General features: G+C 46.2%; 1 protein-coding gene across 1 annotated transcript in view; it reads right to left on the bottom strand.

Annotated features, from left to right (window-relative positions):
• Positions 1-17,669, bottom strand: part of LOC126259596 (RNA-binding protein Raly-like) — a 418,128-nt gene that overhangs the window by 277,818 nt on the left and 122,641 nt on the right. Inside the window, exon 3 of the mRNA XM_049956505.1 lies at positions 3,814-3,921. Within this exon, the coding sequence (XP_049812462.1) occupies positions 3,814-3,921 (108 nt within the window). The remainder of the gene's footprint in view (positions 1-3,813; positions 3,922-17,669) is intronic.

Genomic DNA, 17,669 nt, shown 5'->3' with positions numbered 1-17,669 from the left:
TTCAGTTACTAAGATTGGCCACCGGCAAATAGGACAAGGGGATGAGAGATCTGTACAAATTTAATTATATCTATAGGTGGTTCATCCATCCCGGAAATCGAAAATCTACGATTTTTGTCTGTTATCGATACCGATAGTGGCAGGTATGAGTCCTGCAAATTCCGAGACTTTTGAGAATATTTTAAAGTTTCAAGTTAAATTTTTTGTGCAATTTCACTCTTGCTAAAGTAATTTTTCATTTACTTTAGTAATTCTGGAGTGATATTAACATGATGTGCTAATTAGCAACACCAGTTATTTAAACTTCTTTAAAATTAGTTATCGGATTTTTTTCCCTTTAGTTGTACTGTGAAATATTTCTTCTTGCCATATTTCACGATTTTAGGTCAATGGGAAGTACCCTGTAGGTTTTGATGAGTGGGTTAGTGAGTGTCAAAATATGTGACATGTAGGGCCACACTTTTTACTGAATTCAGTATCCGTTCCTGAGAAAAAGGAGTCTTAACAGTGGGACGGACGGGCAACGAAGAGATCTTATAAGGGTCCTGTTACTACTGAGACACGGAACCTGATACTGCTCAACATGTATTTCGCGTACACTTTCACGGAGCCACCCAGCAGGGTCTTTATTTATGCCTGCCACAAAAAATTTGAACGGAAGGGCTGCATTTCCAAAGGCAGAAGTCCTGGTCGGCCACTTATGTCGGAGCAAAATGCTGATCGCGTTGCAACACCATTCCAGCGAATGTTCACTGAAATTAATATGTCGAGAAAGTCGTGAGCTTCAGATCCCACACATAATTCTTTTCACATGAAAAGGTATGTATTAGTCTAGGCGCTCATTCCAGGCCATTATGCTGCACGATGTGCCACCTGCTCAGAAATGTTGTTAAGGACGAGGCCAAACTTCACACTGACGGGAAAGTTAACGGGCACAATGGTCGTTTTGGGGGAATAGAAAATCCCCATTTCTCCATCGAACGTCAACGAGATTCGCCAAAGGTCAACAATGTGTTCTGTGCAGTGTTGAGTGAGATTTGCCGCTGCTGCTTTGTCAAGTAGAAAACCATTACAGGATTTGGTACGTCGACACGCTTTCTTTGAGGCTTTTGTCCCAGCTGCAAGAAAACTCCAACAGATTCATCTAGGAACAAGATGGTGCACCTTGTCTCACCGACTTGTCTGTACTGCAAGACACAAACACATGATGATGGCTCGACTGTGCAAAATTCTGACAAAGAGGTGAGATGCACATGGCCACCACCATCAACAGACTTAACCCCTTTGTGATTTTTTATGGAGTTATGTCAAAGGCCAAGTGTGCGTCGTCGTCGTCGTCGGCGGCGGCGGCGGCGGCGGCGTCCGCCCCCCCCCCCCCCCACACACACACCACCACCACCACCGCCACCACCATCCTTGCTACAGTTACGGCAACGAATCGCAACTGCGGTCGAGTCCATCACCACCAGTCTATCGCACAAGGTTGGGTGAGAGTTCGAATATGGTCACAACGTGTGCCGTGTAACCTGAGTCTCTGACACCTGTAAAACGAGGTACTCTGATTAACAGATAAGGTTTGAAGCTAGTAAATTGTATCGTTTCCTTTGCATGAATTTTTGAAAATGTAAAGTTCTTTTGCGTTCATCCTGTATAAATTATTTCAGTCTCGCAATAATAACATGAATTTCCGGATTTTGTAGAAAGCTGCGATGCTTTTGTGTTTTATTGTCAGTGCCTTGTCAGACGATTCGGTCAGTGTTACAGTCATGTGTCTGACCTCTTACAGCACGTCATTATATTTGATGTGGCAAATGTCTATTCATTTCAAGCAGCAACAGTAACAATAAATAAACAAGTAAATAAAATAGAGCTTGGAAATAATCTCCGACCTTCGGGAAGTTCTTGAATATAATATGGAAATATATCCCATTTAATATGAACATAAATCTCCAGTGGAAAATAATCAGAAGTAATGGAACTAACGTATTTTCCCCACGTTACTAACTCATTGATGAAAAACGGCTTCCATGTTGTTATAGTTTAAAGCGAGTGCAGAAATTTCCGTGTCGCATGAAATATTTACACTTTCCTTCTTACTACCGCATTTACCTCTAACTTTTTAGAAGAAATCTGATGTATACAGAGAAAATTGTGGTTTAAAAGTTCCTCATTTACTCGTTGCCTTCTACATTTGTTAAACTCGGAAATAATGAAGACCACTGTTATAACAGGCACTGAAGGCTGATACACAGGCAAGTTCCACCATTACTTCAGTTTACGAGTGGTTAGTAAAGCAAATGAAACTACGGATCACATCGAATACAATTACTTCATACTTCTTGTATGAGACAATGTACGTTACAAAATTAATTTCCAAGTGAAAACGAGGATTATATGATGCAGAGGAACCCCAAGTAAGGAAGCCACGAATCATGCTGAATGTAGACAATAGTCCATAATAACAGCATTAGCTCAATGATAGTTTAAGTATGCGAATTCTCTTCTCTTTTCATTTTTATTCAACCACTTTGCATGGTCAATGACTTGATTATTTTTTCTTCAAAACAAGCATGGAAAAATTCTGTTTGTATTTGCGCTCGCAGTGGCGTATTATAATGAGGTGATGGATCTACTTTGTTCGACAACGTTTATTGTGACGCCTTTCGTAGGATTTCGGTACTGCTCCTACACGGAACTGAAATGTATTTTACATTTAAACGTAACGTACAACAGAGATGAAATTACACGAACTTCCGGCTACAATGCATGTGCCCAAACTATGACGTATGTATTATTAATGCTGAATTACTACGCGATGAATTTGCTTTGTTCTGGTCCTACATCGCTTCGAGGGACAATCTGACTAGTTATAAATGAAGAATTTTCTAGCATAAAAGATCCAGAAGGAAAAAACTAAGCGTGTGAAATAGGAAACCATGATCAAAAGGTGCTAGAATCTGAAGCATCATCCGTACAAAGCGTTGAAGATAGTTTAGACGCAAATTATTGGACGAGTGAGAGTCGAAGTGTAAGGAACTACAGTTCTGGAACAGGCATCCTGTTTGATTCAATGTTCAGTTAATGCAGGAACGCGTATATATAAGTATCTGTGCTGGCAACGAAAAAAGCTCAACGATCGATAAAGTCATTAGTTCTGATCTTCCTATTTCACATCGACGACATCTCTGCTCTGTTGATACGTGAAAACCTGATGTATCGTTTAGTAAACACTCTGCATAATACTAGGGATGTTGTGACCCATGTCGGACATCCTAGGAATTCGTCTTTTTAAATCCCGATATCGGTTAGGCGCAATGGGCCGGTTCGTAATAAATAAAGCCATATAAGCCAGAGTGAAATTACTTCGGCTGAAATATCTGTGCTTGTAGAACGGTCCACTGAAAAGGCAGTTTCGTACTCAATGTCCCTTGCAAAGCAGTAGTGGCTACCAACATTTCGCGCGTTTAGCAGATTACCAGTTGGAATACGCATACTGACATCTGCATGAATGCAGGTAACTTCTTATGTTACATTTTCAGATATTGCCAAATCTTAACAAAAAAATCTCAGCGTGCCCGGCGGCTGCAGACGTAATTTGCTTGTAATCAGTACATAAAACTGGATCAAATGCTGCCTATTATTCTGACATGCATCATGTCAAATGGGTACAAAAATGAATCTCGTAACATTTTTCACGACCGAGAAGGTCGGCAGTTGAGCAGCTACTTACCTCCTTGACCGCCGTGTGTTTGAGGGCTCGGCTCACCGTGACGGCGGACGAGCTAGCGCCTAGAACAAGTGGGAAGCACTCACCGAGAACTTGGCCCAGCACGGTGCGCGCGTCCTCCCCCAGGCAGGCGCTGCGGGCGTCGAAGGGGTTCGTGAACTGCACGAACGCGTAGCCTTTGTGCATTGAGATGCCTGCAACACGGCAGACGCCAATCACGTTCGCTGAGACAATATCGTCGACACTAATCACACACAAACAAATTATTCGTGCAGTTAACACTGTTGCGTAAAGCGAGAAACGTATATTGCAAGAAGCCAGAATCAAAATTTCAACAGTGAAATAATACCCTGTACATGTGTTACTCTGCAGTTTGCAAATTTTGTAAATCCAATCACGGTTTAAAAAATACACCGGGTGATCAAAAAGTCAGTATAAATTTGAAAACTGAGTAAATCACGGAATAATGTAGATAGAGAGGTACAAATTGACACACATGCTTGGAATGACATGGGGTTTTATTAGAACCAAAAAAATACAAAAGTTCAAAAAATGTCCGACACGTGGTGTTTCATCTGATCGGAATAGCAATAATAACAAAGTAAGACAAAGCGAAAATGATGTTCTTTACAGGGCCGGCCTGTGTAGCCGAGAGGTTCTAGGCGCTTCAGTCTGCAACCGCGCGACCGCTACGTCGCAGGTTCGAATCCTGCCTCGGGCATGGATGTGTGTGATGTCCTTAGGTTAGTTAGGCTTAAATAGTCTAAGTTCTAGGGGACTGATGACCTCAGATGTTAAGTTCCATAGTGCTCAGAGCCATTTTTTTTGTTCTTTGCAGGAAATGCTCAATATGACCACCATCATTCCTCAACAATAGCTGTAGTCGAGAAATAATGTTGTGAACAGCACTGTAAATCATGTCCGGAGTTATGGTGAGGCATTGAGTCGGATGTTGTCTTTCAGCATCTCTAGATATGTCGATACACTTGCGATCTCAGGTAACCCCAAAGCCAATAATCGCGCGGACTGAGGTCTGGGGCCCTGAGAGGCCAAGCATGACGAAAGTGGCGGCTGAGCACACGATCATCACCAAACGACGCGCGCAAGAGATCTTTCACGCGTCTAGCAATATGGGGTGGAGCGCCATCCTGCATAAACGTTCCAGCAGGTGTTTATCAGCCAGGCTGGGGATGATGCGATTCTGTAACATATCGGCGTACCTTTCACCCGTCACGGTAGCAGTTACAAAATCAGAATCACGCATTTCCTCGAAGAAAAAAGGCCCGATAACGGTAGATGTGGTAAATCCAACCCATACCGTGACTTTCTCGTCGTGCAATGGAGTTTCCACGACAGTTCTAGGATTTTCGGTAGCCCAAATTCTGCAGTTGTGGCGTTGACAGACCCTCTGAGCGTGAATTGAGCTTCGGCGGTCCACAACACGTTACTCAACCAATCGTCATCTTCCGCCATCTTTTGAAACGCCCAAACCGCAAATGCCCTCCGCTTCACTAAATCGCCAGGCAACAGTTCATGGTGCCGATGGATTTTGTACGGATAGCATCGGAGGGTACGCCTAAGTGCCAACCAAACAGTAGAGTATGGAATGCCGGTGCGACGTGCGACTGCACGAGCGCTGACTTCCCCGTGCATAGACGAACCCGCTACAGTCTCCATTTCTTCCGGAACTGCCTCAGCAGCATTACGCCTAGTGCTCGGTCGGCCACTACGGGGGTCTATCGTCTAAACAACCCGTGGCTTCGAACTTCGAAATCATTCTCGCCACAGCTGCATTTGTCAACGGACCTTTACCCATTAGAATCCCCTTCCTATAACGATAGGATCGTAAAGCTGAACTAGCACATTCCCCATTCTGATAATACAGCTTCACTAAAAGCGCCTTTTCAGGTAACGTCAAAATGCTGCAACTGCTGGCGCATCTGATTTTCCTCTCTCATTACAGCTCCTTTTATGCACAATTGTCATGCGCAGTCACTGACGTTTTGCTATCCAGCGCCATCTGTCAGACATTTTGTGAACTCTGTTTTGTTTTTGGTTCTAATAAAATCCCATGTCATTCCAAGCATGTCTGTCAATTTTTACCTCTCTATCTGATTATTCTGTGGTTTATAAAGTTTTCAAATTTATACTGACTTTTTGATCACCCGGTACATCCCAACATAATCTGCTCAACAGAGCGTCGTTTTATTTTTTAACATTGTTGACGATGTAGTACCGGGCACATGCCCATCATTAACGGTATTTGCATCAAAGAAGCCAAAACAGTTTAAGGCTTAACTCTGCCGTTTAGCGTTGTGTATGAGCTGTGCGACTGACTTCTTGTGACATGACGTAATTTCACTTCCTGTCTTACACATATTGATAGGATATATTATCAGATCCCAAAAATATCTGGTGATAATACAGACCTATGTTTTCGGTCATATCCTGATGAGTACAACATATTTTTTTCTGGGCTTTGGGCAGCAAAGACCGTACAGCCAACAACAGTTACAAAAGTGCCATATTAACATGACTGCAATGTCCATAATAGGGCAATAAAAAAAGTTCGAGTTAGGCCGCTATTACACTACCATATTTTCTCGTCAAAGCTGATACGTCAAACATTTATGTCAAATAAATTTGATGGTGTAATGGGGAACTTTGTCAAATCTCGCCGGTCGTCAAATAAATATGATCAAGTACAGGGTCTCGCAGCAAATTACATCATAAAAGTCGTTCGTCTTCTGTTCACTGCAATGTGAAATGTAACCGCTTCGAGTGCTGGCGTCGCTACAGCTATTTAACGTCTCTGCATTGTGTTTGCAAACATGGCTTCAAAGTTGGTTGGTACCTTCGACTGGTTTTTTCTTTTAATAAACTTGCTTCGACTAGGGTGAAGGGTGAGAAAGGGGCAGAGTGCATGCTTTTAATTGTGTGTTGATGGGCAGCTGAAATATGCTGCAGGCGACTTCATGTTCACAAACACACCTACAGTCATCCAGCTATAGCCATCTGGAAACATCCAGGCAGCTTTTCAGCAAGCCGGGATAGAGGATGTGATCAAACTCTAAAATTCTTTCTTAGCTTTCCATCCTACTTTATCTATTTTTGAACTCTGGATGCCACAAGTTAAAAGCGCTTCATCTGTTTTGCACTTTTAATTAATTTTGTAGTTGTTGGGACACTAATCCATAAATTAAATTATTCAAAATTAAAAATAGTTCTTATTGCCGATATAGGGTACTAAACAATTATTTACCTTCACACATTCTCTCTTAGGTGCTTTATAAATCGCTTCACATGGGATTATTTTGGTTAACGTGCAACGTGATATTAGAGTGCTGTGTCGTCAACTAGAGTAGCTCTTTTATTTCTTAAGAAATTGCAGTGTCACTGTTTGCCTGTCTTCCCGCACATATAGCATTTCTCAAGAGAGTATTCTGTTTTGTAATATGAGAAGACTTGACTTCCTCCCCTTGCAGCTCTCGTAACAAATTTTGCTGAATGCTTTTATTATCTCGATGTAATCCAAATACTTTATCCAAGTATGTTTCTTTTTTTAGGCTGCATTTTTTCCAAATACACAAACAATGCAATTGTGGTACTAGCAACTGCAGCGCATAATAACCAAGTTGTCGTCCGCGATCTTGAAATATGACGAAAAATATGACGACTGTGTAATACTCCTTTCTAGCGCCACGTCAAAGATCTCTGTCAAAGAAATTTGACGAAAATTTGATCGTATTTTTTGTCAAAGAAATATGAAAGTAAAATATCGGTATTATGCTAACAGTGTGACGTACAAAGGTAGGTTCGTTATATAAATTTAAAAAAAAAACACAAAATTACGACCCAGATTTTGAATTGGGTGGTTCCAGAGGAGAATGACAGACACAGAAACTTACAAATGAAAACTGGACAACGGCGTCGTTTTCAAAAGAAAGTTCTTAATGCAAGCCGGCCGCGGTGGCCGTGCGGTTCTAGGCGCTTCAGTCCGGAACCGTGGGACTGCTACGGTTGCAGGTTCGAATCCTGCCTCGGGCATGGATGTGTGTGATGTTCTTAGTTGCAAAATGATTTAGGTAAGATATCTGTATGGTGCGAAAAGTGGCAATTGACCCTGAATAAAGAAAAGAGCGAAGTTATTCACACGAGTACTAAAAGAAATCCGCTAAATTTCGATTACGCGATAAGTCACACAAATCTGAGGGCTGTAAATTCAACTAAATACTTAGGGATTGCAATTACAAATAACCTAAACTGGAACGATCACATAGATAATATTGTGGGTAGAGCAAACGAAAGACTGCGATTCATTGGCAGAACACTTAGAAGGTGCAACAGGTCTACCAAAGAGAGTGCTTACACTATGCTTGTCCGCCCTATTCTGGAGTGCTGGATCCGCATCAGGTGGGACTGACGATGACACTGAAAAAGTACAAAGAAAGGCAGCTCATTTTGTATTATAGCGAAATAGGGGAGATAGTGTCACAGACATGATACGTGAATTGGAGAGGCAATCATTAAAACAAAGGCGTGTTTCGTTTTGACGAGATCTTCTTATGAAATTTCAATCACCAGTTTACTCCTCCGATTGCGAAAACATTCTGTTGGCACCCACCTACATAGGGAGAAATGATCATCACGATAAAATAAGAGAAATCAGGGCTCGCACGGAAAAATTTAAGTGCTCGTTTTTCCCGCGTGCCGTTCGAGAATGCAACGGTAGAGAGACAGCATGAAGGTGGTTCATTGAACCCTCTTCCAGGCACTTTATTGTGAACAGCAGAGTAATCACGTAGATGTATATGTACATGAGGACGTAGCTCCTCGCAAGCAATCTTTTGTCACCCAAAAGCACGGCGAATGGGTGTAGTACAAAGGTCGTCGCGTACTGAAGAACTTTGTCGATGGGGTAAAATAGACGTGCGGTTACATAAAGAGTGTACAGTAAGGGACTCAATACTGCACCCTGCGGAAGGCCACGACACGCTACGCAAGGCCTGTATAACAAGTTGTCCGGGTCACAGACACAGACGGCACGACAATCAAGTAACCATTGATAGGTCGTAAAGGCGATATTGGAAGATCTACTAGTTTAAATTTGTTAATGAGCCCTCGTATAATAACACTGTCATTTTTCAATGTCCATATTTGATACTGTCAATAGTACTTCTGCCCTTAAGTGATACTTTGTCTGGGGGAGCCAGTCCTGGTTTTCAGTACCGTTCTACACAGAACTTGAGAAGACGTTCAAAGTTTGCACATACATGACGACAGGGCAATCGGGCGATACGACGTCGGTCAACCAGGATCCTTTCCAGGTCTCAGTATGAACACCAATATTTGAGACGTCTAATCAGTTGGAATGTTCCTGTTCTTACGAATGTCACTGAAGATGCTCACAATAACGTCTTTGGGTTATCGGACAAAATGCTGATCATGGAATAATGGATATGGTCCAGGTGACGTGTCCTTCGAGTACTTCAGAGCCCTGTAGAGTCGGCACACTCATCTGTGCAGGTCTGCAACAGCTTGGGAGGCACTAGTTTCCGTTTGCAAGAGGAAATCATACCCAACGGGGATGTTCGTGTAGAGATATTCACAAAATTGACTCCAGCGTTCATTTCAGCAAGCATTGAGAAAGCGCTTAATAGCTGCACCCGCCAGTCTGTAAGCAACGTAGTTCTCATTCTTGTTCCCACCAGGGAACTGTCTGTCGGTCGGTGCAAATGATAACCCTCTTCTGTGGGACAGAAAGCGATGCTGCTACGGACAGATGATTCCCAAATATAATGTACCTCATTCGCGAAGGCGTCTCGATGGGTAACGATCATAGTTGTTCACCCATAATTGCGCCATAATGGAACCAATCTGCCTTCGTCACGCCCCTTTTATGAGGCTGCCTGTGGACTGCTACAGATATCTGCTTGAATGTTGATATAAGAAAAGCGTCAATGGTAGTAATGTAGCGAAACTATCATTGAGGACAATGAGACTGAACTGTCGAGAATCTCCTGAATACCAGCGCCCAATCTCTCACTGAACGCGCAACCCCATAGTCCGTTGCGCGCGTTACAATCCCCATAGAATAGGAAAGGATGTTCCAAATACTGTACCAAAGCTTCGATGGGAGTATACGACTGCGGCCAGCAGCAGATGGCCACAATAGTCATTCGAACGATCCCAGAAGAGCCTGACCACTATCGTTTGAGAGCTGCCGATAGCGTCGTAGGACATCGGTACTGGGTATAGTACAGCACATTACTGATGTGTGTGTGTGTGGTTTGAGGTTTTCGGGCGCTAAACAGCGTGGTCATCAGCGCCCAAACGCATAGAAACAGGAACACATGCAGTGAAGGGACGAAGACGGACAGCGAACCAGGAGAACGGCTAAAAGACACAGACCTGACGCAGTTACAAATCCTCACATACAGAGGCAAGACAAGAGGAGAAGAAACACACTAAAAAAGGAAAGGAAACACAAGGAAAAGAGAACAGAAATCGAAGTGAAACAAATAGGTAATCGTAACTGGCGGACCTCTTACCTAAAACCTGGGCGAGACAGTCACCCAGCAGCACATTAAAATCCTCTCCCTAAAATCCGAGGCAACAAATTGGACAGGACACAAAACCGTATGACCTTAACCACATTCGTTGCGTCGTCTTGCAAAATAGAGGGCAAATCCGGTGGCAAGGAAACCGCCGCCCTCTGGTCAGAGAATAAAGGACACTCAAGTAAAATGTGGCGGACAGTTATCTGGATGCCACAAGCACTGCAGATTGGGGGGTCCTCCTGCCGGAGTAAAAAACCGTGCGTTAAGGGACTGTGCCCGATGCGGAGGCGAGTGAGGAGAACTTCATCCCGCCTGCATGACTGGTAGGACGTGCGCCATGGCCGCGTGGTGGCCTTGACCAAACGCAGCTTATTTTCACCGACTGTCAGCCACTCCTCTTCCCATTGACGCATAACACGAAAACGCAAAAGGGAGGTAATAGCATGGAGGGGGACGGCACATTCAACAACGTGAGGGAGGGAACATGCATCTTTGGCAGCCACATCTGCCAGTTCGTTTCCCCTAATACCCACGTGCCCCGGCACCCAGCAGAAAGAAACCTCCTTCCCCTGCCGTTGCAGCTGGAGTAGGGCATCATGGATGTTCTGGACGACCGTATCCGCTGGGTACAAGTGTTGCATGGTCTGAAGGGCACTCAGGGAGTCAGAACAGATGAGAAACTTAAGACTGGGAACACATCTCATCTGCTCCAATGCCAGCAAGATCGCAAACAATTCGGCATCAAAGATGGTAAACGCTGCAGGAAGCCGTAACTTGATGACTCGATCAGGGAAAACAACAGCACAACCAACAGAGTCCCCCTGTTTAGAGCCATCCGTAAATACTGGTACATGGTCGGCATGCTGGTTTAAAATATCGTAAAATAAGGAGGTAAAAACAAACGCAGGAGTGCAGCTCCTCCGGTACTCTGCCAAGTCTAAAAGGACGCTGGGCCTCTGGAGCAACCAGGGAGGCAGGCGGGTAAAACCCTGGAGTTGGGGTGCCACACGCTCCACACCAAGGGACTCAAGCAAATGCTTGGCACGAATCCCAAATGGTCTCGTTGCCCTGGGACGACTGGAAAAGAGACGTTCCATAGGCGGTCGGGCAACAGTAGGGTATGCAGGGGAGGTAGGACAGGCAAGGAATTGACACACCCGTCGCACCATGAGGAGTTTCCGCCGGATGGCGAGCGGCGGTTCCCCTGCCTCAGCACACAGGCTGGGGATGGGACTGGTACGGAAGGCACCAGTAGCCAGCCTGATACCCTCATGGTGTACTGCGTCAAGAATCTCCAGATACGAAGGCCTCGCTGACCCATACACAGTGCATCCATAGTCAAGACGCGACCGGACGAAAGCCCTATAAAACTGCAGCAGACGCGCCCGATCTGCTCCCCAGGACCGATGGCTCAGACACTTCAAAATATTCAGCGCCTTCAGGGCCCGCATCTTGAGGTCTTTAAGGTGCGGCAACCACGACAACTTGGAATCAAAAGTGAGGCCGAGGAACCTCACAGTGTCTCTAAAAGGAAGAATGGTGTCCCTCAGACGCAATTCAGGGGAGGTAAAAGCACGTCGAGAACGATTAAAATGAACACACACACATTTGTCTGCAGAAAAGGTAAAACCCGTCTTCGCAGTCCATGCCTCTAATCGCTTTATCGTAAGCTGCAGCTGCCGACTAGCAGTGACAAGACTGGAGGAAGAACAGAAAACAGCAAAATCGTCCACAAACAAGGAGCACTGGGCAGGACTCCGGATAGTGGACGTGATACTGTTAATGGCGACGGCAAAGAGGGTGACACTTAAAACGCTTCCCTGAGGAACACCATTCTCCTGCACGTACAAATCAGATAGCACATTACCAAACCGATATCGAAAGAGGCGGCGGGAAAGAAAGGACCGAATGAAGATGGGGAGATGGCCACGAAAGCCCCACTGATGGAGTTGATTGAGGATAAGGCGGCGCCAAGTAGTGTCATACGCCTTATTAATGTCAAAGAATACACCTAGATAATGCTGGTTACGTAGGAAGGCCTGCTGGATGGCCGCCTCAAGCAGGGTCAAGTTGTCTATAGTTGAACGACATCTCCGAAAGCCACACTGAGAGTGGCTAAGGAGCTGCCTGGTCTCGAGCAGCCAAACCAGGCGACGGTTGACCATGCGTTCCAATGTCTTCCCGACACAGCTCGTCAAAGCAATACTCCGATAACTACTGGGATGCATTCGGTCTTTTCCCGGTTTGAGGAGGGGAACCAAAATCGCCTCCCTCCACGAGTCAGGGAACGTGCCGGATGACCATATCATATTAAAACAATTCAGGAGAACTTCCTTGGATGGCAGCAACAAGTGCTGCAGCATGCTGTACAGGATTTGATCATCACCTGGCGCAGTATCATGAGCCACAGACAGCGCCGAATCCAGTTCCCACATTGTGAAGGGGCAGTTGTAGGGTTCAGAATTTGGAGACCGGAAGTCCAAGTGATCCCTCTCGATGGCAGTGCGGTAGCGGCAGAAATCTGGATCACAGTTAATAGTGGCAGTAGATTCCGCAAAATGCATGGCCAGTGTCTGGGCAATGTCTCTCGGCGCCGTGAGTAGACAACCCTGATGCAGCAATGCCGTGACAGGTAGTTGGCTGCGTTTCCCGGAAATCCTCCTGATGGCTTCCCATACTTTTGTAGAACTAGTGGAGCTGGAGATGGAGTTCAGGAACGATTGCCATGACCGTCGTTTGCTCTCTTTAATCACTCGCCGCGCCTTGGCCCTTGCCACCCGAAAGGCCCCAAGATTGTCAGCTGAGGGACGGCACTTGAAGCGGCGCAGAGCTGCACGGCGGGCTCGGATGGCTGAGCGGCACTCAGTGGTCCACCAAGGGACAGGGCGCCTCTTGGGATGACTTGAGGACCGTGGGATCGACAATTCAGCAGCATGGGAGATCACGGCTGTAACATGATCGACCCATTCGTGGACGCTGGCACGGTGTTCCAAAACAGCTAAATCGCTGAAAAGTGTCCAGTCAGTTCTGCAGAGGTGCCACCTGGCCGGCACTGGTAAAGCCACAGTCTCATCCAGGAGGCGAATCCAAAGGGGGAAGTGGTCACTAGAATGGAGGTCAGCGGCAACCTCCCACAGAGCAGAATCCGCGAGTGCTGGAGAGCAAAAGGAAAGGTCAATAGCTGACGACGACCCAGAAGCAGTACAGAAATGAGTGGGAGCACCAGAGTTGAGGATGCACAGTTCTTCGGATGCCATGAGGCTTTCCAGAATGCGACCCCTGGGGCAAGTAGTTGTAGAGCCCCATAAGACATGATGAGCATTGAAGTCCCCCAGAAGGAGAAATGGGCGGGGGAGTTGGCTAATAAGGTCTGTGAGAGCCTCAGAGTCTATTGCATCCTGAGGAGGTAAGTAAATGGAACAAATTGTGAGCCTCCGCCCCACAAGAAGGTCAACTGCAACTGCTTGCAAGTCCGTAACGAGAGGGAGCTCAGATGAGTGGTGCATGTCATGGACAAAAACCGCAACACCACCCTTTGCCCTTTCCCCCATCAGATCATCTTTTCGATACACGGTATAGCCCCGTAAAGAAGGAGCATCAGTGGCCCGGAAATGTGTCTCTTGGAGACATAAGCACAAGGGGCGCTCTCGTACAAGGAGTTGTAATTCGGCCACATGCTTCCTGAACCCATTCAGGTTCCACTGTAATATGGGAGCCAGTGATCAGGGTGGCTGAATTTTCACCCTGCCCCTGTGCTTTGGAGGAGAGCCCATACTGGCCAAAGATTTATTCCTGGGGCGAGAAGATCGCCCCCGGTCGACATCAATGTCCATCAGCTCCGATGGCGACCCAAGGGAAATGTCAGATAGTACGATGGCATCGTCATCGGACTGACCGTGACTAGTCTCCTCAGGTGGCAAAACCTTCACCTTCGGCGTCTTCGTCTTGGGGGGCTTAGAATGCAGAACCTTGTCAACAGTTGGAGCTTTACTCGCCTGGGCAGAAGGTGCTATATGGGGAGGGGCAGGAAGTACCCCACTGTCAGCAACCACGGCCTTGTCCGACGTTGTGGGGAGAGCTGCAGGTTGCAAAACAACCGCAGCAGCACAAGTGCACTGGCAAACGCAGATGTTAGTGCTGACACTAGCAACCTCCGTTTGTGTAGCAACAGTGGCCAACTGTACCGGTTTCTGCAGAGCGGAAGCGAAAGATGTTGTAAACACAGGAGGCTGCATGGCCTTAAAGAGCTTCTTGGCCTCACCATAGGGGATGCGCTTAGATATTTTGATCTCCTGTATCTTCCGTTCCTCGAGATAGATGGGGCAGACCCGGCTCCAGACAGGGTGACTCCCAGAGCAATTCACGCACTTCACAGGCGATGAACAATCGGCTCCTTCATGGGCAGACTGACCACATTTACCACAAGTGGCTATCCCATTGCACCCCAACGTAGTATGCCCAAAGCGCTGACATTTAAAACAGCGCATTGGGTTGGGGAAATATGGCCGTACTGGCAAACGTAAGAAACCCGCTTTAACATGCTCTGGGAGTCTCGGGCAATTGAACGTGAGAATAAACGAGTCGGATTTGACTAGGTCACCATCGACTCGTTTCATAATATGCTGCACGTCGACAATACCTTCTTCAGCCCACTCAGATTTCAACTCGTGCTTGGGGATATCCACCAAGTCCCTACATGTCACAACACCCTTACTATAGTTCAAAGTGGAGCTCGGTCTCGATAGCGTACTCTCCGAGACAGGTTGCTTTCCTAAGAGAAGTGACTTGACGGGAACTAGAAGTTTCAACTAACAGAGTCCCATTGCGCAGTCGCTTCACAGATTTCAGTGTTCCTGCAATTCCCTCAAGACCCTTGTGGATGTAAAAGGGTGAAACTCTCTCAAAGCTACCTTCCTTCCGTTTGACAATCAAAAACACATTCTGGATATTAGCATGTGCTCTGTTACGACAGTCTGATAAATCTCTAGTAACACCAGGCGCTGGAGGACTCCCAGCACGAAGTCGCTTTTTCGATTGGGTGTGTTTTCCTACCAGAGGCCCACCCAATCCACTGGTAGGGGGAAACGTAGAGGTCGAAGGGTCCATTGTGGTCCCACGAGCAGCTAGGGAACGAAAGGTCCGCTCAGACAGAGCCCCGCGTGCCTGAGTAAGCCTTATACAACTGGGGTGCGGCAGGTGCCCCAGAGGTTGCCCGCTTGCGACTGTTCCACCCCAACAGCCATGCATCTCATAGGCGCGGAGCACACCGGAAGATTGAGGGGTTTTTATAGAGGTTGTCCTTCCTCGCAATCCAGGCGGTCAAGCCAAGATTACCATTCCCCGCAGCACACAACATTCCACCGCCGCGCCATACGGTGGTCGCTGAAGCATGTCCGGGGGTTACGGTGACAGGAGACTGGCGGCGCTGACCAGTCCCCAGCTCAGGAACCCGGGGTCGCCAAGCCCGTACTCAGCAAATGAATGCTGAGCCCCTGGGGGGCACATTACTGATGAAGAGGGCAACTCTTCCTCAGCTGTCCTCTCAGTCTTGTTCGTATACCTGATAACTTCGAAGGCGGACGACGGTATCTGGCTGAAACCATGTCTCAGCGGTGACTGCTCTGCTATCTTCCACGTTCAAAGTGTCTTGCTGGAGTGCATCCTTACTGGCGATCGCATATCACCCATTCCTATGGAGGATCCTAGATCCTGCAGTTGCTGTTGGGAGTTAAGAGGATCATTCATAATTGTCGTATAAGCTGTGTGTGTGAAGTTATAACGATACAGCCTTCACCAAGAATCAGATGAAATGTCTAATACCACCCTTTTTATATACAGGATGACCCATTGATCGTGACCGGGCCAAATATCTCACGAAATAAGCGTCGAACGAAAAGACTACAAAGAACGAAACTTGTCTAGCTTGAAGGGGGAAACCAGATGACGTTATGGTGGCCCATTAGATGGCGCTGCCATAAGTCAAATGGATAACAAATGCGTTTTTTTTAAATAGGAACCCCCATTTTTTATTACAGATTCGTGTAGTACGTAAAGAAATATGAATGTTTCAGTTGGACCACTTTTTTCGCATTGTGGTAGATGGCGCTGTAATAGTCACAAACATATGGCTCACAATTTTACAGCTGGTAACAGGTAGGTTTTTTTAAATTAAAATACAGAACGTAGGTACGTTTGAACATCTTATTTCGGTTAGTGATACATGTACCTTTGTGAACTTATTATTTCTGAGAACACATGCTGTTACAGCGTGATTACCTGTAAATACCACATTAACGCAATAAATGCTCAAAATGATGTCCGTTAACCTCAATGCATTTGGCAATACGTGCAACGACATTCCTCCCAACAGTGGGTAGTTCGCCTTCCGTAATGTTCGCACTTGCATTGAAAATGCGCTGACGCACGTTGTCAGGCGTTGTCGGTGGATCACGATAGCAAATATCCTCCAACTTTCCCCACAGAAAGAAATGCGTGGACGTCAGATCCGGTGAACGTGCGGGCAGTGGTATGGTGCTTTGACGGCCAATCTACCTGTCATGAAATATGCTATTCAATACCGCTACAACCGCACGCGAGCTATGTGCCGGACATCCATCATGTTGGAAGTACATCGCCATTCTGTCATGCAGTGAAACATCTTGTAGTAACATTACGTAGGAAATAAGCATACATTGCACCATTTAGATTGCCATCTATAAAATGGGGGCCGATTATCCTTCCTCCCATAATGCCGCACCATACATTAACCCGCCAAGGTCGCTGATGTTCCACTTGTCGCACCATCGTGGATTTTCGGTTGCCCATAGTACATATTATGCCGGTTTACGTTACCGCTGTTGTTGAATGACGCTTCGTCGCTAAATAGAACGCGTGCAACAAATATGTCATCGTCGCGTAATTTCTCTTGTGCCCAGTGGCAGAACTGTACACGACGTTCGAAGTCGTCGCCATGCAATTCCTGGTGCATAGAAATATGGTACGGGTGCAATCGATGTTGATTTAGCATTCTCAACACCGACGTTTTTGAGATTCCCGATTCTCGCGCAATTTGTCTGCTACTGATGTGCGGATTAGCCGCGATAGCAGCTAAAAAACCTACTTGGGCATCATCATTTGTTGCAGGTCGTGGTTGACGTTTCACATGTGGCTGAACACTTCCTGTTTCCTTAAATAACGTAACTATCCGGCGAACGATCCGGACACTTGGATGATGTCGTCCAGGATACCGAGCAGCATACATAGCACACGCCCGTTGGCCTTTTTGATCACAATAGCCATACATCAACACGATATCGACCTTTTCCGCAATCGGTAAACGGTTCATTTTAACGCGGATGATGTATCACGAAGCACGTACCGTC

The sequence above is a fragment of the Schistocerca nitens genome, chromosome 5, assembly GCF_023898315.1.
Source record: "Schistocerca nitens isolate TAMUIC-IGC-003100 chromosome 5, iqSchNite1.1, whole genome shotgun sequence".
Taxonomy (NCBI): Eukaryota; Metazoa; Arthropoda; class Insecta; order Orthoptera; family Acrididae; genus Schistocerca; species Schistocerca nitens.
This window is presented reverse-complemented; position numbering and strand designations above follow the sequence as displayed.